The sequence below is a fragment of the Alosa alosa genome, chromosome 1 (assembly GCF_017589495.1).
Source record: "Alosa alosa isolate M-15738 ecotype Scorff River chromosome 1, AALO_Geno_1.1, whole genome shotgun sequence".
In the NCBI taxonomy this organism is placed as follows: domain Eukaryota; kingdom Metazoa; phylum Chordata; class Actinopteri; order Clupeiformes; family Clupeidae; genus Alosa; species Alosa alosa.
The window spans coordinates 43699413-43722202 of record NC_063189.1 but is presented as its reverse complement, the minus strand read 5'-3'; the positions used below and the strand labels follow the sequence as shown (position 1 = coordinate 43722202).

General features: G+C 40.0%; 1 protein-coding gene across 3 annotated transcripts in view; it reads left to right on the top strand.

Moving 5' to 3' along the window:
• The window catches only part of LOC125303828 (NXPE family member 3-like), a 108407-nt gene that overhangs the window by 67748 nt on the left and 17869 nt on the right, over positions 1-22790 (top strand). For all 3 annotated transcript variants that reach the window (XR_007195120.1, XM_048257764.1, XM_048257778.1), the window contains 3 exons: positions 8191-8261; positions 8550-8756; positions 14114-14451. Coding sequence is in view for 2 of the 3 variants with exons in the window: in XM_048257764.1 (XP_048113721.1) it covers positions 8191-8261; positions 8550-8756; positions 14114-14451 (616 nt within the window). In the remaining variant the exon portion in view is untranslated. The remainder of the gene's footprint in view (positions 1-8190; positions 8262-8549; positions 8757-14113; positions 14452-22790) is intronic.

The following is a 22790-nucleotide window of genomic DNA, read 5'->3' as shown; positions in this document are numbered from 1 at the left end:
TTCATTCGCGCTTACCGTGATTCACGCAGCAACATTATTAAATGAATCTGTCACCATATGCCTATGCCAACGTTTGCAAAGAGGAGAATCTTTTAATTTGATTCACAATAAAACGTTACATGTAATGTACATGTAAACAATGAGTAGGCTAGTTAGTGGGTTTGATCCAGCAAGACCACAGCATGGCCTTGCGGAGCAAGCCCACTATTGTTCTTCTTAAGTTTTCTTATTATTAGTGGGTTTGATCCAGCAAGCCTGCTATTGTTCTTCCTAAGTTTTCTTATATATTACTTCGAACTTCAAAAATTCAGGCCCGAACCGGTTTAGCTTGCTTGTTACTTTCGTGTAGCTGGCCCTTGTCGTTTTCGTGTTATTCCCGTTTTTCGGCCCCATTGAAATGAATGGTGGAATGTTCAGGATTCTAATTCTGATTGTGACATCACAGCTTTAATTGTTTAAGCTTGCACCTGGCAGAGTTCTGAGCCATCTGGCACTGTCTAATGCATAGACTGTATATATAGAACTGGACAGTGTGCCGTCTGTTAAGAGTGATGCGAGCGTTAGTCCAGAGCCCCCTGGTGGCTGGCTGCAGTACAATGTGTAACTCCGCCCATATTGATAGTCATACATTGTGTAGTTGTTTGTAAGAGACATCGTTGTTAGTTGTGACAGATAACAGATGTGACAGATGTGAAAAAAGATATGTGCTGTTCTTTCGTAGATGCTAAGTATATTAGCTCATAGCATGCTACATCATGCTAGCATTAGCTAGTTGATAGGTAAAGTAAAAGGGCTCTGCTATATTGATCCGAAGTGACGTTAGCCATAGTCACCATCATTTACAGTCCTACTTGTTTCAAATGGTTTAACCTAACCAGTGATTTCCGGCATCATCGTTGCAACTTCATTTGAATACACTTTGACACTGGAGAAGGCGATGTTAAGTTCCATTAACGTTAACTCTTGCTTAGTTATGCGAATGGCAATAAACGCCACCTAGCCTGCTAGGTCGTCAACCTCGGTATGCCCATTTATGAATCAGCCCGACAAATAACGTTACTTGTGTTTTAGTGAACACATTATTGGACCATAGCTTAACGTGAGGAGGGATTCAAAGTTACAAATGGCCAATTTGCTTAGTATGCTCAGAACAGCGGTATCTGAAAATGCGTTAAGGTATCGTTGTTACCTGCGATTGCACTGCTGGAGAAGCATTTTGCATTGGTATGATTTGATCAGGTCTTGATGTGTAAATCCTCCCGTAGACGTACATAATTTCAAAATAATACGTCTAAATTGACAACTGTGACAACTCATTGATAGGCTCTCTCATTATGTCTGTAATCATATGCCTCTACCACAGGCTTGCTAGTCTTTCACCCGAGAGGGTGCTCCATTATAAATCAAAAATGTAATATTGCAGCCTTCATGTCAGCTGTAAAAATATGAGAACATGGACCTACTACATCAGGATACTCTGTAAACATTTTACACATAATCAGGAAGCTACTTTGCTGTTCAGTGTGTGATGTGTTTAAAGTGGTACTACGTTTAAAGAAACATTTTTATTCTTTGTTTCAAGTGCATAAGAAAATACCACATTATGATGATGATGGTTATGGTTACCCTTAACAAATACAAAACAATATAATACTTAAAACAGTCAATCAATAGCCTAATGAAATAAACAATGAAAATGAGGGGGGAAAGCAATAATAAATAATAATGCCCATTCAATCAATAATATAATAACAATAACATGGTAAGACTACATTAAGGAGAATATCAATGATAAACAATGTCAAATTAATCAACAGCCTATAATGAAAATAAAAAAGTACTACTGCATACAAACCATAATGTGTAAGAAGTGCTTAAAAGACCAAAAACTATCACAAGAACGAAGAGCACTGGGCAACTCATTCCACCAACATGGAACCACTGAGGAAAAGTCTTGAATTTGACCTAGCGTTTAAGACTGGTCGACACAACAGACGCTCATCAGAAGACCGCAGTGGGCGGTTGGGGATGTATATCTTGATCATTGAATTAAAATAACAAGGAGCAGATCCAGTCAGTGTCCAATAGGCCAAAGTGAGAGATTTAAATTTAATTCTGGCTACTGTAGGGAGCCAATGGAGAGTAACTAGGAGAGGAGTTACGATGTGTCCTCTTTGGCTGATTGAAGACCAGTCATGTTGCAGCATTCTGAATGATATATCACACAAAATAAATAAAAATAAAAAAACATTCAATATTGATTTAGTATCAACCAATAATTATTCTGATATTAATATTCTTGTAACATCTACATCTTTGTGTAGGCTACAGTTAAATACTAAGTAATGGCCTCTGACTTAAATACCAAGGCAGTTAAATTACCGTGGTATGGTATAGTCTACGTGATACACAGGACTACACAGTAAACCCATTTAAAAAGCATCATCATCTCAGTATACCCATTTAAAATAGGCAAGGATACGTATTTAATAACATTTGGGGTTGCTCACAGTATACCCACCACTACAACTAACTAACTAGACTACACCACTGGTTAAATGGTGCATTGCAATTTACAATTTGTGTGAGTTCAAGGGGATTTAGAAAGTAAAACGTTTTTCTTTTTTTTTTTTTTATTTAACCTCCAGTAAATCTAGCCATCACCCATATCTTACCTGCAAAAAGGAAAGTAACAATAAAGTTAGTCAGACCATTTTACAACATTACAAAGCATCTTATCAGGCACTCAACACCACTAGTAATACTAATTAAATATATGTGTGCAATAAACTTCGCAGCCTACCTAATGTTAACTACATATTTAAATATGCGGTGTGAATGTTATTAACTTGGGTCAGCTTTAAAAATAACGTTATCAGTATGACTTATCATGGACGTTAGATGACAAACTAAGGTCTTTTTTCAAATGTTCACCGATATCCCTGGGAAGTGACTGGTGGCGTAGTGTTTAATGCAGGCATTTCATTTATCGATCATTCACTTATGCGGTCTACAACTACTGACCTACCGATCTATTTTTTATAGTCTATGCTACCGACCTACCATCACAGAAGTAGCTCTTTCTAACGTTAGAAAAAATGCAACGCTGGCAAACTGGCTAGTAGTTACATTAACATGACAGGTTGATGAGGTCCATGCTTCACATTACGTTAACGTTAACTTGCGTTGCTTTATCACATCATACCGTTGCTTTATCACATATACTGCACTGACTGTCTAGTGTTTTAAATCCCCATGTACAGTCAATGGTTACTCCATGTAGAGATGGCGTACATTGAGATATTTGAAAATGGCAACAACTAATAAAAGTATATCATGCATCGACTCTTACGGGAGCTGTGCTAATCTTCACTTCAACGACTAACTTAACGGTAACGTTAATGTAGCTGCTAACGTTAGCATGTAATTCGCTGTCCGTATTTCTGTTGTTAGCTCATTAGTATTCACCATACTAAATTGTCACAGTCTGTAATCAACATAATAAGCTCTCTTAGACGTGTTTAAGAACACCAATAGACAAAAAAAAACTTTTCAGTTGATACGGAACACTTACCATACAAGAACAAACCGATTGTTGTTCGTACTGTTTAGCTAACTCACAGCCGCAAAATTCATCCAGCCAGCTAGCCTTCGGCGCCGAGTCGACCTGCGTTGTGGAAAGGAGAAGGGGGCGGGTTTCACTTGACAAGGGGCGTGTTTAACTCGCTGAGTGGCAACTGAGTGGGCGTGCCTGACTGCGACTCCTCTTCACTGCGCATGCTTCAACTTTTGCTGCGCAGCCGCACTTCAAATTGGCTCCAAATTTTCCAAGATGGCGTCGCCTCGGTGGCTTCAATTCCATAGAACACTGCAGAATGCAGCCACACTGTCCAGTTCTATATATACAGTCTATGGTCTAATGGGCTGGGCTGGGCTGTCTGTGTATATGAAGGTGTTTGCATGTAACCTTTGACCTGTATGTCCGATTTTCATGAATGAGGTATGAGGTACCGTTGGAATCCTCGAATGAAGCCCAGTTCAATGCCTTGCCAGCACCAGTTGTAAAGGTCATGTAAAAAAAGATGGCAGAGCGCTATCTTTTTTTGAAGCCAATCTATGTTCATACAGGTCATTAAAAAAAAATATAGATATATATATATATTTTCCAAATCCATTCAGCCCAGTTCAATGCCCAGCTAGCTCCATTCAAACTTAGTCATATATACAGTTGTATAGATTATACCATTGAGAAACACACAATCATTCAGATATTGTACACATCCACGCAACACTACTATTCAAGTTAAAGGTTCAGTATGTAGGAAATAATGGAAAATAAACTGTAACCATTCCAAAAATGATCACCATATGTTGTCAGAGAGTAAGGAAACACAATGAATTAAAGTAATGGCTTATTTGGCAACATTACTCTAACCTGTAAAACCCCGTAAAACCCATGAAAAAAAATGAGTTACGGAATCTCTTGGAATTTTCGTTTATGTTTTGAACGATTAATTCTAGAATAGCAGGCTAGCGCATCCTCCTATTTGGGTTGCCAAATTAGCCAACTGTCAGTTGTAGTCATGAACGCCTATGAGAGGCAGGCAAATTTCCAAAATTAAAACAAGAAACAAATTAAGTGGACATCGGAGGAGCTTCCTGAGATGGTGACGTCTAGTCAAACGTTTAAAAAAATATTTCTCCACAACAGGTAGCCTAGGCTAAACTTCATCTGCATCGCTAACTTCAGCTAAATATGTTACGTTGGTTAGAGAGGTTTGTTTTCACTGTTTCCGTAATGTGTAGCTGGGTCATGGTTGGAGAAACGTTAAAGCAGCTGCAGATCAACTAACGGTAGCTAAGACGTTCTACATACTCGACGCACCCGACCGGTAGCGCGACACTGTGACGTCAAAATTACGTAGATCTTGCTGGCGCGCCAGGATTTTAGCCAGGTAGCGCGAGGTAGCGCACCACTCATTTTTTTTCAGACGAGCGCGACAAAGCGGAAACAGGAAGATGGACTAGTTCGAGGGCAAGCGAGAGTTGCAGTGTTTTGTTACAGTCGTGAATTTGTAATAGTTTGCTGGATTAGTTAATAAAGTTACCAGCGAGAGTTGCAACACATGGAATTAAGAGGAAAGAATAGAAACGATTTATTTTCAAACAAAGGATACAGTATCTATTAAGGCCTGAACAAAATCTCTTTCCACTTCAGGAAATTACACAAACTCAGCCAGCTGCTAGCTAGCTAGCCAGCTAACTAAACTGTTTAAATTATTAAAATTTCCCTCGGGATGACTAAAGTATCTATCTATCTATCTATCTACCTGTGCGCACACCTTGGAAACTAGATGATAATGATGGTGGTAGTTGTGAATAGTAGCAACCAAAGTCTGAAGTACCATCACAGAGGCTAGCTAATAGCAGAGCCCGTTTACATTCTCTGCTACTAGTGTTTCTCAAGGGGGCAGGCGAATTCCCGGAAGTAGAAGAATCGACGTAGGCTGGAGGGACCACCTCTCTGCTAACTCTCATAGGTCCATTCATTCTAGGATTTTTTTGAAATACCATAACTTCATATAACATATATCCTGTGCCGATATTGTAGCTTCTGTGTAATCTACATAAACACTACAAAGGCAAAATAGACTCCATTACCTCGTCCGTAACGTTGGTTACCCGTAAGAAGAATGGTTAGCTTGTTCGGTTGGAGGGAAGCTAGCTTTGACGTAATCTCTCTTTTAGCCCGTGAGGGAGATAACCGTATTGTTTGGATAAGAAGCTCAGTCCACCTTACTGTCTATGACGGTAACTCATAAGCAAAACCTAGTATACACGACCGTATGTTAAGGTAAAGCATTACACAGAGGCAACCTAATAATAATAAAAAAAGTAAACCTAATTTTTTTTTTAAGAAACGGCACTAATCATTTCAGAGGTTTTCGATGGATTGACCGTAGGTCGGAAAAGTGGAAAGAAGATTAGCTTCAAGGCTATAACTTTTTGTTTTGTTTTAGCATGACTGTTTTTGAAGATGATCATGTATGGTAGCTTCAACATTAACACGACTTGGTGAGAATGATATTAATAATAATACATAAATAAATGTTTAACTTTGATGACTTTGAAGGCGAAGGAAGTGTGAGAAGAATTTCTGTGTATCTATCATATGAGTTACAAGATTCAGTTCGATGGCTAACGTCTCGAAGTTAAGTGTGAGTCTGCGCAGTACTGGGGGGACCAACTGAAAAATCATTCTATTTGTGCCCTCCCATCGAAAACGACGGAGTCTGTTGGTCCATTTCTTTTACTGTCTATGCTGTTTCTTAATGCAGCTTCTTCTGCTGTGTAACATAGTTAGCGTTAATCTTTTCACAACAGCGACACCTCTGTTCAGGAGAATATTGCAACTAGTGTCGCGACCACGACGCGCGAGTATAAATGGTTACGGCGCTTCTGTGACATCACATTGTCGCGCTACAGGCCGGGTGCGTCGAGTATGTGGCGCACTTAAGTCTTCATTACATCTGGCAACCCAGAAGAGGCTCGCGTCTGGTATTCTTGAGAACATTCACCAGTGTTTTGATTTTGGCCTACAGAACGTTCGGTAACAATCCTACAAATCGCACCTTTAAGTTACTTATCATTGCCCGGCAAGAAGTCCACAATCGATTCAATTGTCTTGCCACGATCTGTGGAGCTTACGGACAACGTTAGATTACTAAAGGTTCTGTATGCTATTTAAAGCCGACCTAACGATGAGTCCCTTCATGACGGTGTGTTGCAATGCATTCTGGGTGCTGTGCTGTGATTCGACGGCTTGTCACCTGACCCACCAAACAACGATGCTTGAACTGAACGTAGAGTAAAAATGAATCGCTACCAAGGCTCCAAATAGCAACACACTTACACCGTAGCATAATGAGGGTATCTACATGTAAACCAAAGCATTGAGAACTGTGTAAAAAAGTCTACAGGAAGTTTATTAAAAAGAAAAACAGTACCGTTCACGAGAGAAAAAATAAATCGCTACCAAGGCTCCAAAATAGCAACACACTTACACCGTAGCATAATGAGGGTATCTACATGTAAACCGAAGCATTAAGAACTACACGGAATTCGAACGAATTTGAAGACATCAAAGAACGAACCCTTTTAGTTTGATGGACGTCCTTATCAGTCTATGGTCTAACTTATGAACGTGTCGGGTCAACGTCAACGATAAGTAAGCCACGTAAACGTTAGCTATTTGCTGTTGTCGTATGCTTTACGTGATGGCCATTCATCACACTGTTTGGATGTTACTTACTTGGCAGTCTGAATCAGAATTACCTTACAGTAGCTCTCAGTAAGTTACAGTTTATTATAGTCATGTGATTTACATAAAGTAGTAAACAACAGTAATGTTAAACGTGTCAACAAGTTAGATTCTACCCCACAAGCCACAATAGGGAACGTTCAAGTAAGCGTTAGCACATATACAAACCTATTAATGTTATCTAACATGCTAAGCCTTGAAAATGAATGCGTTGCCCTGTAATGTCAACCTAGCGACCACCATAGCAACCAGCATGATTGCCCTAGCAACCAGCATAGCAACCACGTTATTTAGGCGTTTTAGCTTATTGGATGATGCGTTAATGCAGATAACTTTTGATCCGTGTGCCCGATTTTCATAAATGAGATACCGTTGGAATCCTTGGATGAGGCCGAGTTCCATGCCCCTGATCAAACCCACTCTTGCAGTTCCTCGAAACCGCAATTCTAGTTATAGCTTCCTATTCACCCACTTTTTGTACGAACTACTGCTCCTAGAGCGTTTGAGCTATCGACGCCGTTCCAACTCCAAAAATTCAGGCCCGAACCGGTGTAGGCAGCTTGTTAGTATGGTTCTTCTGGCAATGTCTAATTGGCTGGGCTGGGCTGTCTGTGTATGAAGGTGTGTGCATGTAACTTTTGACCCGTATGTCCGATTTTCATAAATGAGGTACCGTTGGAATCCTTGGATAAGGCCGAGTTCCATACCCCTGATCAAACCCACTCTTGCAGTTCCTCGGCACCGCAATTCTAGTTTTTTTTTTATATAATTTGACAGCCATACTTTTTTCTAGACTTGGTGACCTCAAGATGCTACTGTTTTGGCATTTTTACAAAGTTTCTCAGATACCATGTGCTTTGTTTCCTCAGACAACATGTAGACCACTGGCTGAAGGGTGATTCACGGCAAATTAGAGTCATTGCCTCTAATTCAACTATTGGTATGTTTTTTTTCTTTCTTTGGATCTGTCTGCATCAATGCCACCCCGAAGCAACACACACATTATGCACTCATATGAGAGGCTGCAGGCCACAGCTGGGCTGCTATTTAACTATTAAGGCCAATTTCAGCAGAGCAGTGTTGCCCAACAAAATATGACGTAAAATACATAAAATCTGTGTCTGCTAGGGTGATTAACAAATTACTTTAGTTAAAAACTTACATCATTGTCTGGACTACCTGCAGATGACCCAGATCATTATTCTTCCTCATACTGTCTCACCTTTAGGAACGATCAAGTCATGTAAACCTGGAATGCCAACACCAACACCAGCAGGATTCTACATGAATGATATTTGGACGTCATTTGTGTGTGCCACCCGTCATTTTGGGGATGTGAATGACAGAACTCAGTGTCTGAAGGACAAGCAAATCTACACAATGGGAGACTCGACCTTGAGACAGTGGTTTGAGTTCCTCTGTGGGGCTGTGCCTAGTAAGTCAAACAAGCACACAAACTGCGTTCACACAGGCACTGAACTGACATGTTAGTAGACATCAAAGGTGTGGACTGTATGTGTGAACACAATGTCAGAATTATTTTCCCAGGGCATCACCTGCACCTGACACTACCAGCCCCTTGGTGCTACTAAGCTTGGGTGTTAACCAAGTGAGTCTATTTGTGAACAACCAGGGGAATTAAAGCAAGAGAGTGGAGGTGTTGATGATGTTTCTGTGAAGTGTTGGATCAGATAAAGCAAAGTACTGTAGAACTATTTTACACCTACATTTGCATCATAGGGTTTCATCAAATGAGTGGTAAATTTGTGTTTAAATACTGTAGATGTCCTAAAATATTGCAACCACAGAATGTGAAGGGAGCAAGGGCACAGGCACAATCCCCCTTAATGTACATACTGATGCATTACTATATCAGTGCATTATTATGACCGCCGCGCAGCGAAGCGGTCATATAGGTTTAGTCAGATTTTTAATTTTTTTTAATTTTTCACATGGCCAAATTTCCGTCAAGGATTCCAGGGACACTGAAAGACCGGGGTACACGAAACCTGGTGGGCATGTAACCCCACATGGATAGCATGGAACCATCGTTTTTCGTTTTGATCTGTAGCCCTCCCACTGGACTGGACCCCCCGAAAGGAGGGTAGGGCAGACACAGTTTTTTGTGAATATCTCGAGAACCGTGGGGGTTTAGGAGGACCACCTTTTTTTTGTATGTTGATCTCAAGGGGCCATGTCAACCCATTCCATGTATAGCGCCACCTAGTTAAACACAAAAAAGTAAAAATGAGGTGTTGTAATCGCAGGTATCTGTGACCTAACAAAGTCAAAACTGCACAAAATTGGAAGTGTAGGATCATTATGACACCCTCTGAATGCACGCCAAGTTTTGTGGAATTCCGTTCATGGGGGGCCACACAATAAATTAATTTATGTTACTATACACCAACTGGCCTGTAGGTGGCCGGAGACAGTTTTCTGTGAATATCTCGAGAACCGTAGGGCCTAGGAGGACCACCTTTTTTTGTATGTTGGTCTTAAGGGGCCATATCAACCCATCCCATTACCACTTTTTTCATGTATAGTGCCACCTAGTTAAAAATTAAAAAGCAAAAAATTAGGTGTTTTCATCACAATATCTCTGGCTGACATGGTCAAAACTGCACGAAATTGAAAGTGTAGGATCATTATGACACCCTCCGAATGCATGCCAAGTTTTGTGAACTTTCGTTTCGAACCGTAGGGCCTAGGATGACCAATTTTTTCGTATGTTTGCCTCCAGGGGTCATGTTAACCCATTCCATATGCACACATGTGCATAAACAGATACACACGCACACACATACATTCACAGTAATCATATGTATGACACATACTCACACAGTAGACATATGTACGCATGCATGCACACACACAGGCACATACACAGGCACACACACACACACATAAACAGAAAAATTGAACATGCAGACATGCACACAATTCAAGAATTTCTCAGAATTATGAACAGGCAAGATGGGGGTGGGGTTGTATAAAATTAATTTTACATGTGAAATCTATGAACTAATCATGTTTTGGTACTTGTTGTCTAGCAGATATTGTACCAGTGAGAATTGAGTGTGCATAATGCAATTTAGTGAGACAGAATCATATATGCCTTTCAGCGTGATTTATTTTTGTGGAAAAAATGTGCTGGACTGGGCGGCGGTCATATTTTGTACCGCTCTGCGGTACATCTACTTATTTAGCACTTTAGTTTTTACTTTTTGCTGACCAAATTAATAGGCTATTCTCACATTTTTATATTTAGCACTGCCTTGCTAGTTGCTAGTTTTGTTTTTTTTGGTAACTTATGATCTGTGTGCTGAAAAAGCTTGGGATATATTTTCTTTTTTGGTGACATAGCTTATCTGCAAAGCTCAAAAAAGGTTGCAAAAATATGCAAACTGAAGGCCAAGGGGAATACCAGTCTGAAGTTTTATCCTTTCCTGGGGTACTGGCAGACATCCCTCATAACTTACCAGCACACCACATGTGTGCATATGGAATGGGTTAACATGGAGGCAAACATATGCAAAAAATTGGTTATCCTAGGCCCTACGGTTCTCAAGATATTCACAGAAAACTGGCATGCATTTGGAGGGTGTCATAATAATCCTACACTTTTCGTGCAGTTTTGACCATGTCAGCACCTATTTTTTCGCTTTTCGTTTATAACTAGGTGGCGCTATACATGAAATGAGTGGTTATGGAATAAGTTGACATGACCCCTTAAGATCAACATACAAAAAAAAGGTGGTCCTCCTAAACCCTACGGTTCTCGAGATATTCACAGAAAACTGTGTCTGCCCTACCCTCCTTTCGGGGGTCCAGTCCAGCGGGGGGGTCTACAGATGAAAACGAAAAGCGATGGTTCCATGCTATCCATGTGGGGCTACATGCCCACCAAGTTTCGTCTTTCAGTGTCCCGGGAATCCTTGGCGGAAATTTGGCCATGCGAAAAAGAAGTAAAAAAAAAATCTGACTAAACCTATATGAACGCTGCTTCGCTGCGCGGCGGTCATAATAAAATATACGAACGTCTTGGAAAAATTATTTAAATAGCTTAGAAGAAAGCCACCTTCGGTAGGCTACTCGGCGGGAGGTAGCATGATGTCATTGTTGTTCTTTTGCGCATATGGGTCAGTTCGGAACCACAAACAGTTCACACTAAAAATTTGATGTAGGCCACATTTTAAAAGGTAATGTGAACAGCTAAACAAAAAAATTGGATCTGAGCAAAAAATCTGAATTGAGCATTAAGACTTATGGTGTGAACAGGGTCTATGATGAATAGAACTGAAATAGATGACGATCAAAAACTCATGAAAACGTACAATCTGGACATTTTATCTGGATATTTTATCATAACTCGGCTTTTGAGGGTTGCCGCTTTGGGTCGAATCAGTGACGCGTGCACGTCAGGTCAAAACCAGGCCATTTATTTTCGTGGGTTTTATCACTATGTGGCAGTCTCGCCAGGTCTCGCTAGGTCACTTCCCGGAAACTTTACAGCCAACACACGGTATATCTCCATTTCTAGAAAAAAAAACAGGGATTTTGATGAAAACTAGCCACTGTTTAGCTTGGGATTTCTCAGGAACAGAGGCATCTAGAAATAAACTATTTGTACCCACTGAGAGCTTAAAGTCTCACCTTTCAAACGAGCCATACTATGTGTCCATAGCTATAAAATGGAATACGCTGTGGCTCTACAAAAATTGTCAACAATCATCTAGATTGCTGCCCCTCTGGGCAAAAGCTTCTGAAAACAGCGAGGCATTCAAAGTGTTAATGTATGTTAATGCACATATAATTTGAACATTGTAATAACTGATATATTTGTGAAACGTAACCACTAAAGTTAACCGTTTTTTGTACACCTTTTCCATAAATATGCTATAAAAAGACACTTTTTCCATAAATATGGTATGAAAATATTGGACATATTGAAAATATTGAAAAAATCCAAGAATTGTCAGTGACTAGTTGCCAACTTGCCATGAAACATTTCTTTTATCCTTTAATTACTGTACATTAAATAAAACAACAATAACAAAAAAATGATGCTCTTTTAAGCAGGTTCAAAGGTTATATCAGCGATTTCAGACCCAAAAAAGGCCCAAACATAAAAGATCACATTCATTGAATCTTTCCTAACGATCCCCTAGCTGTCTGCCCCATAAGCAGGCCGTCAAAAAAACGTGTCTCTGTAGGCACCCTAGGCTCCGAGATATGTACACAAAACAATTGCTACCAACAAGGGTTTACAAAATAAAGTGTTTCAACCAATAACCGACGATGCGCATTTAGGAGAGTTTTAATTGCACAGGAGGGAGGGGGAGGGAGTAGCGAACTAGCTCTCTGTTTTGTTTGAACATCAACAGAAGTGACGTATCCCCACTATCACTGATACAACCTTTAATTTAAAGGCCTCATGAAACAAAGCCCATACCCTGATTGTGAAACTACCCATATAGCAATATAATAGCCTTGGTGGTATATTTGCTACATCAAAGGAAATCGTCATAGACAAGGCTCAAAATGTCATTACACTTCTGTGATACTATGGAGAGGGTCCCTGCAGACAAACTGAAGTATTTTTAATTTTGTAAGGCTCTTGCTATAGAAGTCCTTACAAGTTGATTATTGAATGCAGCACAAGCTACCGTCAATGGACGCAAAAGGAGGAGACTCAAGTTAATCAACTTGTAAGGACTCTTTTCTCACAATATGGTGGTGACCAGAATAATAAATGCACTGACTGCAAAACAGTCCTTTTTTATACCCTTGCTGTACACTTACATAGTCCGATTAACGTAATTAACATCCCCAACGACAGTTTACAGTTGTTATCATCTAAAAATAGACCCTAAGTTGTTCTTAGACCAAACTTTTCCTGTAAACCACCCATTGTATTTACTGTTACTGTAAGTGAGAAGATATTCCACCCAAGCAAACTTGTATTTTATGAAAACTCCACTCCATTCCGGTCATGTGTGAAAAGGCTAACACACATAGGCTACACCATACAAATATAGTATTCACACATACAAATATAAGCAAACACACATACACGTTACAAAAAATCTTGAAATCTTATAACTTAAATCTGGAAAGGCATGGTAAATGTTTTCTCAATCAACTTGTTCACTGCTATCACAATCAATGTCCAACAAACGCATGGTCCTCACACTGTTGGTTTATGTCACTGTTGTTTGTCCATCGTGCTAAATGGTCATTACACTGTTCTTTCATCTCATAGAACTCAAGCGTATTGCTAGTATTTTGTAGCCTAGAAATCTAGACGCATCCTAGAGGCAGCAAATCACATTTGCTTCCAGGGCTAGTCTAGCAACTCTCCGTTGGCTTGTGAGCTCGAAAAATGAAACTTCTATCAGGCCAATCAAATCGTGTATAGAGTCGTTAGGCGGGCTTAACATAATGATTGATGGCAGAGTTGCAACGGTTTGGCTTGAATTCCCTGCTACAGTACTTGAAAACAAAGAAGATGGATGTTGCTGTTGGCGAACAGTGTGACACGAGTTAAGCTTTTATTAAGTTGGCAAAAGTTTGAACTAGCCAACTAGCTCCGCTGGTGGGAAACGCATGACTCCTATTGCGTGCAGAGGGAATCTGAAAGAAAACCGATTATCCCGCCCCTCGGACTGAGCACTGCGAACGGTGAGTGCCCAGACCCTACATTTTAATGTGGGTCTGGCTCGTCAGGGTAAGTATTCCATGTCCATCACGTCAAAGCATGCTAAGCAACACACTTTTGTTTCCACACAGCTCTAAAACGTATGAACCTCTACTCTGATCGCCAAGTGGGGCCCTTTATGGCAGTGGACGTAGCGAACAACATCCTCCTGCACCACCGCTCACATGGTGCCCCCCGATGCTGCCCTGACGGCCCGATTGCGGCAATGCACTACATCAGTAACCAGATTGATGACCTGGCTGGTGGGCCACACACTGTTATTGTCTTGAATGTGTTGGCTCACTTCACCCAATTCCCAGTCTCCTTCTACGCTCACCGGGTGTACCAGATCCGTCGTGCAGTAGTGGCACTGTTGAAACGTGCACCACAGACCAAGGTCATCATCAAGACAGCCAACACAGGGTACAAGGTGAACATTTCAAACTCTTTCCTCTCACCACATTAACTGGAATGCAGACTTGCATGAATAGTTTGAATAGTTTCCTTCTGTGTCTGTGTGTTTGTTTATGTGTGCTCCTTATCTAAGTTTATATGAGAGTATGTGCATCCTTGTACTTTTTCTTTTTCGCATGGCCAATTTTCCGTCAAGGATTCCCATGACACTGAAAGACCGAGGTACACGAAACTTTGTGGGCATGTAGCCCCACATGGATAGCATGGAACCATCGTTTTTCGTTTTGATCTGTAGCCCCCCCACTCGACTGGACCCCCTGAAAGGAGGGTAGAACAGACACAGTTTTCTGTGAATATCTCGAGAACCGTAGGGCCTAGGAGGACCACCTTTTTTTTTGTATGTTGATCTTAAGGGGCCATGTCAACCCATCCCATTACCACTTATTTCATGTATAGCGCCACCTAGTTAAAAATTAAAAAGCAAAAAATTAGGTGTTGTAATCACAATATCTCTGGCTGACATGGTGCACAAGTTTCGTGGACTTTCGTTCATGGGGGGCCATACAATAAATAAATTTATGTGTACATTTAGTGACCGTACACCAACAGAGTTTTCTGTGAATATCTTGAGAACTGTAGGGCCTAGGATGACCAATTTTTTGCATATGTTTGCCTTCAGGGGTCATGTTAACCAATTCCATATGCACACATGTGCATAAACAGAAATTCACACACGCACATACATTCACAGTGGGGCAGCCGTGGCCCACTGGTTAGCACTCTGGACTTGTAACCAGAGGGTTGCCGGTTCGAGCCCCGACTAGTGGGCCGCGGCTGAAGTGCCCTTGAGCAAGGCACCTAACCCCTCACTGCTCCCTCGAAATGCGCCATTGTAGCAGGCAGCTCACTGCGCCGGGATTAGTGTGTGCTTCACCTCACTGTGTGTTCACTGTGTGCTGTGTTTCACTAATTCACGATTGGGTTAAATGCAGAGACCAAATTTCCCTCACGGGATCAAAAAAGTATATATACTTATACTTATACAGTAATCATACGTATGACACATACACACACAGTAGATATATGTACGCATGCATACACACACACACACACATAAACACATACACGCACACTTGCACACAATTCAACAATTTCTCAGAATTATGAACAGGCAAGATGGGGGTAGGGTTGTATAAAATGTATTTTACATGTGAAATCTATGAACTAATTATGTTTTGGTACTTGTTGTCTAGCAGATATAAGTGAGAATTGAGTGTGCATAATGCAATTCAGTGAGACAGTTAGAATCATATATGCCTTTCACCTTTTGTTTTTAGCCAGCAGCCAGACCAGCAGATACCCTGACTTTGCTGAATTACTGAAGCTAAGCAGGAACAAAGTAGGAAATGAACACAGTTTGACAAGCGTGACTTATTTTTGTGGAAAAATGTGCCGGACTGGGCGGCGGTCATATTTTGTACCGCTCTGCGGTACATCTAGTTATTATTTATTATTATCTAGACATATCGAAGCTACACAAAGCCTTAACTCAGGGTATAAGTTAAGTGATGCCACGATAGCAGTTATGTGATATTTGTAAAACTACAGTAGGCTTTCAGCTCAGATCTGTGCGTGTTCTCGGTGTTGGGTAGCCTGACAAGCCAAACCCACATCAAGATGTAGGGTCTGGGAACTTACCATAGGCACTGCTCAATGCGAGGGCAGGATAAACGGTTGTCTTTCAAATTTTTTCTGCACGCATTAAGATAGCGCTACAACCGGCTATAATGAGTCCCATGCATTTTCCCACCAGCGGAGCTAGTTGGCTAGTTTATCAAACTTTTGGCAATTTAAAAAAAGCTTAACTCGAGTCGCGAGTCAAAGACCGCTGTTCTTCCAGCAGCAGCATCCATCTTCTTTGTTTTCAAGTAGCAGGAAATTCAGGCGGAAATTCACCGTCGCCGACTCTATACACGGTGTGATTGGCCTGATAGAAGTTTCATTTTTCAAGCTCGCAAGCCAACAGAGAGTTGATAGGCTACCCTGGCTGCAAACTACATTTGCTGCCGCTAGGGTGCGTCTAGATTTCTAGGCTAGGTGTTGGGATGATGTTGGCCAATCATGAAATGTGGAGACACACAAGACCGCCTACCATAAAACTTCAAATAATGGCCGAGTCCCAAATAGACGCCTGTCTCTTTTAAACGCCTGGTGTGGCTACAGGTTTGAGTTAAAGGCTGGTCTCAAATAGAGGCCTGGTCTGTTTTTTAGTTTTGGGTTGTATTTAATCTTCTAAAACATGTCAGATCGTCTGTTTAAGCCAGTATGGTGCAGACTGCGCACGCTAACGTTATGATTAGATAGCATTAAAGGACTGCGGCGGGGAAAAGGTAGAGTTCCAAATTGTATAACTTTTTTCAATATGAACTATGCCTATATGTCTGACTTGGACATTGTTCAATTCATCCCTTTTGTTTCAGTTTTGCGGATAGGCCAATGGTAAGCTTGTTTTTATGCTTGCAACAAAACAAAAGGGTTCACAAACGTTATTCTTTAGCCTATTCGAAATGCGTACCGCCATGGCGATAAGAGAAAGAAGTAGGCTAGCTGACTGTTGTCAAATTTGCCAACTAAAATACAGGAGAAACGATATGGTTCATGCTCTCTCATGCTGTTTCATTTGTGCTGAAAAGGAGGGAGAATGAAACATTACTCACGTTCCACTTTTTGCATAAATAATTCCTGAACGGTTTTGGTCAGGGCTGAAAATGCAACTGTATTTGACAAAGGACAGATATAGGTTTCTAGTGACAAAATATGAGCTTTCAGTGTGATACGATCTCTTTGTAAATTATGTTTGATTAAAACTTGTTTCATCTGTTCTGGCTATCCCCGCTATTTGGATCTTATCTCACTGAATGAACAACATCTCAACACTAAATGAATGATGATCCGTAATTGTCATCGGATAGCCAGCTAGTCATATGGGTAGACATTCAGTGTGTTTGAAATAATTAATTTGATAATATTTTCCATCTTTGCAGAGGGAAAGTTTTGTGTAAAGGGAATTAAAGGCCTGTCTCATATAGACGCCTGTCTCTAATACTACCCGGGGCAGTTTGGCGATTTGGGAAATAAAAGCCCAGGTTATTATTTGGAGTTTTACGGTATATTAAAAAAACGATTACTTCCGCATTTATGAGGCCATCCTTAAAAATATTTTTGTTTGCAGTAACAGCCAAAAAAAAAATAAAAATGGGTCGGTAGGTAGGTCAATATTTTTTTTTTTCAAGATTCAAAGTAAAAAAAAAGTTCAATTTTGGTCATGGTGATTACGTGAGGAATGAATTTACACAAATGTGCATATCGTGGCGTAACTGACTGGGTCTTCAACCCGTGCCTTCAGGGCGCACCATTGCAAACATCATTCTGATGCAGGTTATATAGACCAGCCTTTCTCAAACTTCTTTGACCTGAGGCCCGGTCATGGCAGACTTTTTGGGTCATAGGGCTCATCTACATGTACCCAGAAAGAAGGCTACAATAGCTCTTGGCCACGTTATATTGAAATTTGACTATACAATACTCAATGCTATACAGTATATTATACAGTCTCTGCTCTGTTTCTAAGGAAGTTCCAAAAACAATGTCGTTCTATTAAGTTTCAAGTAAATAAATAAATAAATAGCCTTCCAACAGGTTGAAGCGGAGCTTTGATACCAACGCTATCGATTAGTTTCAGTTTCTCTCGCGCAGATGCGCATTGAATGAATGCTCATACCACCACTTAATTGTAGGGCTCCATGTTTAATGACATCGATAGCAGAAACGTTTGTTTTCTTTTTTTTCGCCGATCCGCGGTTTCTTGATCAACTGCGCGCAGCAAATTATCAGATGAAGCATCGGGCCTAATTTCACTCCACGACTCCATGAACCAGCAGTCTCCATGTTGCGGACCCATATTTCGAAAATGCTGAATAGACCACAACCAATTTCAATACTACCGCTAGACTAGGGGAGAAGGGATGAGAAAGATCTGGCCACAGTTCTTCCAGAACTTCGTGCCAAGTAAAAGCGTTATCAGTTTGTGTGAATGAAACGAAGCGTAAGCCATAGTGTGACATTCGTAAAACCAATGGTGTAGAGATGACGCCAAGTGAGCCACGCAAAGTGAGCCACGTTTGCATATAGGCAATTTATATTCACAATACTTGGGCCTACTAAAAGAAATATTATTTTATTGCATTTGTATTGGTTGTTTAGAGTAAAAAAAACAATCGGTCGGGATTAACGCAAGTTTACAACCGGCAAGTCGGTCGGACTAAAAGGGGGAAAAAAATAAATATTTGGGTCGGTTCTAAATTGACAGGGTCGGACGGGTTACGGCAAACGAAAATATTTTTAAGGATGGCCTGAGCGATAGCGTAATCTTGACTGCGGTCATTTTTAGTGTCTAGCACAGGGATGGGCAACTTTGATGATGGAGAGGGCCACAAAATGTTCTTGTCGCTGTCAGAGGGTCAGTGACCGCGCACAACACGTCCACCACTGAGATATCAGGAATATTCAATATATATACAGTATGTCTGTACAGTTTATTAAACCAACATGCATTAATTTAATATTTTCTATACTCAAATGCACTTTTAATATTGCTTCTATTCACCAATTAACTTGAAATAAACAAAAAATATTACACATTCACAATAAACCTTTTTTCCACTGTAATGGGTAATTGTGACTTGTAAAAAGGCTCTGTTGTTAGTGTAACTTTACCAGGGTTCCCAAGTCAAATGTAAAATTCCATGACTTTTCCCTGACAAAAATCCTGAATTTCCATGACCAATCAGGGCATTGAAAAAACAGGTAGGGCTAACTACAACCACTCAAGCAAGTAGTAACAGAAAAAGCTAATAACTTAATAAACACCAATGCTGCGTGTAAATATAATTGTATTATTGTATTTTGGCAAGCCAATGTTAAACTCCTACAACAAAATTCCCTGATATTCCATGACTTTGCCCCTTAAATAAATAATTCCCTGACGTTCCATGTCTGGAATAGACTTCATTAAAATGCTGATGAAATTCCATGACCCGTGGGAACCCTGCTTTACTTTGAGGTCGGCTATGACAGTAGCTCTAGCAGCTCCAATGTTGCCTACTTTTAGTTATCTTCGTGCATGGTGTTGTAGTGGTGACTTAAGTTGAAATCTTTCACGGCTGATTTCGTTTCTAAGCATAGCCTACTACACATAAGTTGACTTTGAATTCTGTGATAAGATCAGCTGTTTCCCACCTTGTCTGAAATGTATGATTCTGAGTTTTCTTTATAAACCACTCTCTGTATCTCTTCCTCGCTGGCTGTAGTGAAGAAAGCTTGATTCCGCTGGATTTTTTTTATATAGGAAGCGCCCCTATCGGTGGACTGTATCATTACAATAAGGATCCGGTTCAGATGTGGTAAAAACCATGTGAAACAAACATTTTAATCAGTCCCTCCAGGAATTTGCGATGTTGCGATCGCAACAATTAACGCAAATTCAGCAAATCCTTTTGTCCAAACATTGCAACTTTGACCAATCATCGGAGTTTCCCTGTGAAATTTCACCTGCCACAACAGTCCCTCCTGCAGAATATTGAGACTGCCCTATAACGTTATCATTCTTCAGTTTTGATGACTAGAATCGCGAATAGAATAGATGAAATAGAAGGCCAACGTTATGATCTGCTTATTTGCATCTCTCAACCTGGTGTTGCTAACCTACCTTGGCTATGAAAGTAAGTTAAGGCCTACTTGGTTTAAGCCTTAGGCTGACATTTGTAGGCTATGCAACCCATTGGCAAACGTTCTGGAGATGTCCTTTTAGCTCGTCATGTGTAGTGCAATCAAAATCATAGAAATTATTGCAATAACATTGCAAGACATTTACGTCTCCTATTATCCAAGAATGATTTCATTCAAGTTATTTTTTAACATTTATTTTAACTAATGAAATAGAAAACATGTCGAATTGCATCCACATATCGTAAGAGATGCAAGCCCTCCAATCCACTCAGAAATGTAATTAGGCTACTCTCACGTCCGTAAAGTGACAGTGACAATATGAAATGACTAGATACTTAGTTATTAGTAATGCAGGTCACAGAATATGAATTATTAAAAATATATGAACTTAATATGAATTACAAAATATATGAATGTATTGAAACATATGACCTTTAGAGGTGGCTGTCTTTTTTTGAACAGTTCTACAAAAGGTTATACTGCTTTGTGAAATAGCAAAGCATTTACACAAATAAAGTAGGCCTACTTTAATTTTCTGTAATCCTTACTATTTACCTTTACTTATCCTTCTTAATAAGCATCAAGATGATCAGTGTGATTTTGGTCTTACAAATGTTAATTGCCTTCAATTAAAAAAAAAAATTGTAACTATTTTTGCAATTTTCACTACCTCCCGCAATTTCTTCGCAACAAACACAGCAACTTCCATCGCAATTTTTTAGAAAAGTTGGCTCAAAATTCAGGCATTTTAGGTCGCAACAATCTCAAAAAATCCTCGCAAAATCCTGAAGGGACTTTTTAATGACATTTCAAATTGATCCGCGGGCCACACTGAGTGACGAGGAGGGCCCCATCCCTGGTCTAGTCTATAACATCAAATAAATTGATTGCCATCAGATGTTGTATTGTATGCACGTCCAACAACACTGTTAAAGCGCCTGCGAGATCCAAAATGTTTGGAGAGACGGAGCTCCACCTGTAAGATATATGACAATCAGTTTTTCAAGATAATTGATTGGTCAGTAGGCGGTAGTTTGACACGACTTGAGCTATACTTAGCACATAACCAGGGGGGTATTCCATCAACCTCGCGCGCAAAGGCGGCGCTTAACAGAAATAGCCTGGCTTGAACTAGCGTAGACTTTCACTTGGGGCTGAAGCTGTTCCATTAACTCAAGTTAGCGGCATCTTGGCCTCGTTTGTTCAAGCGAGGTTTAGTAACAATCTTTGGTTTAGTTCAGCTTTATCTCTGCTCGTGCACGAGGTAGAAAAGTAGACCAAAACAGTAGATTGATGAAAAGACTATATATGTCGTAAAATTAAGACAATACTAGACGATTCCTGTTCGATAGGCAAGCACCAGCTACAGGATTTTCATGGAAAGTCATCAAATTTAACATCGAGAGAAAAAAATAGATTGCCTACAGAAATTGGAGAATAATGAAAGCATACATTTGCTAATGGTTTGAAATCAATTGCGAGTTTGGTTGGCTTCACTCTTGAACACATAGACTATAGTCTATGCTTGAACAAAACGAGTGAATGAATAAATGGTATAAACTCAAAAACAACTTTGGCATATAGGCTATTCAAAACTATCTATAGCCTACGTTGTTATATTAAAAGAGTTCACTCCAAATTATTGTCTAGGTTTAGGTGGTCATAAAATAAATTAGTATTAACATAATAGCCTATTGTCTCCCATAAGTCCCAAAGTGTTTGAAATAAAGTTATCTGAAATGCAATGGCTTTCAATTATTAGTATACTACTTACTAGTATTTAATCTGTGTAGCACACAGTTGATTTGATATTCATGAACAATCGTTGACACATGAAGCAGATTTAATTATTAGCTGCCTAGGCTGCAGAATAATTATCCTTTGGCTTGCATCAGATATAATATAGCCCCACTGGCAAATCTGTCACTGAACAGCCTACCAAATGTGCATGACCCTTTATCAGCAGTAGACATATGTCTTTCATCAAAGATTATAACTAAAAACAGGGCTCCGAACCGGTTCAAGGAACGAAAACCGAAAACGAACGGCATTTTACAGAATTTTACGAGGAGCGGAAACGGAAACGAAAACAAAATGGTCTTCAACTGTTCCGGAACAGAAACGTTATTCTGAAATCCACAAAACTGGTTAATAACGGGGTTTTTTTTCCGTTCTCTATATATTTGCTAAAATTTCACAAAAGCATATCCTAAGTGTTCTACTCGTTTGATTGTAGGCGAACAGCCTAATAATTTGATTTCTGCAGTTTGAAAAAAAACAAAAAACGAATAAATGGACATTTGGTCCAAATGTGTATATTTTGTCTTGCTGTTGTAATGTAACCTATCCGTCTGCCACTTAGGATCTTAGGCCAGCTCGTAGCGTAGGCTACTGAAACTGATTTGGAAATTGTTTGTAGCCTATGCGTAAAAGCCTATTTTGCCTGTCCACGCCTTGTCATTTTAAAGTCGGGATTTGAAATGTTTGCGCAATTATAGCCTATTCTATGTAGAAGAGTTAAACGGGAAATTTGAGATAGGCCTTGTCAGCAACAGACAGGTTCGTTTA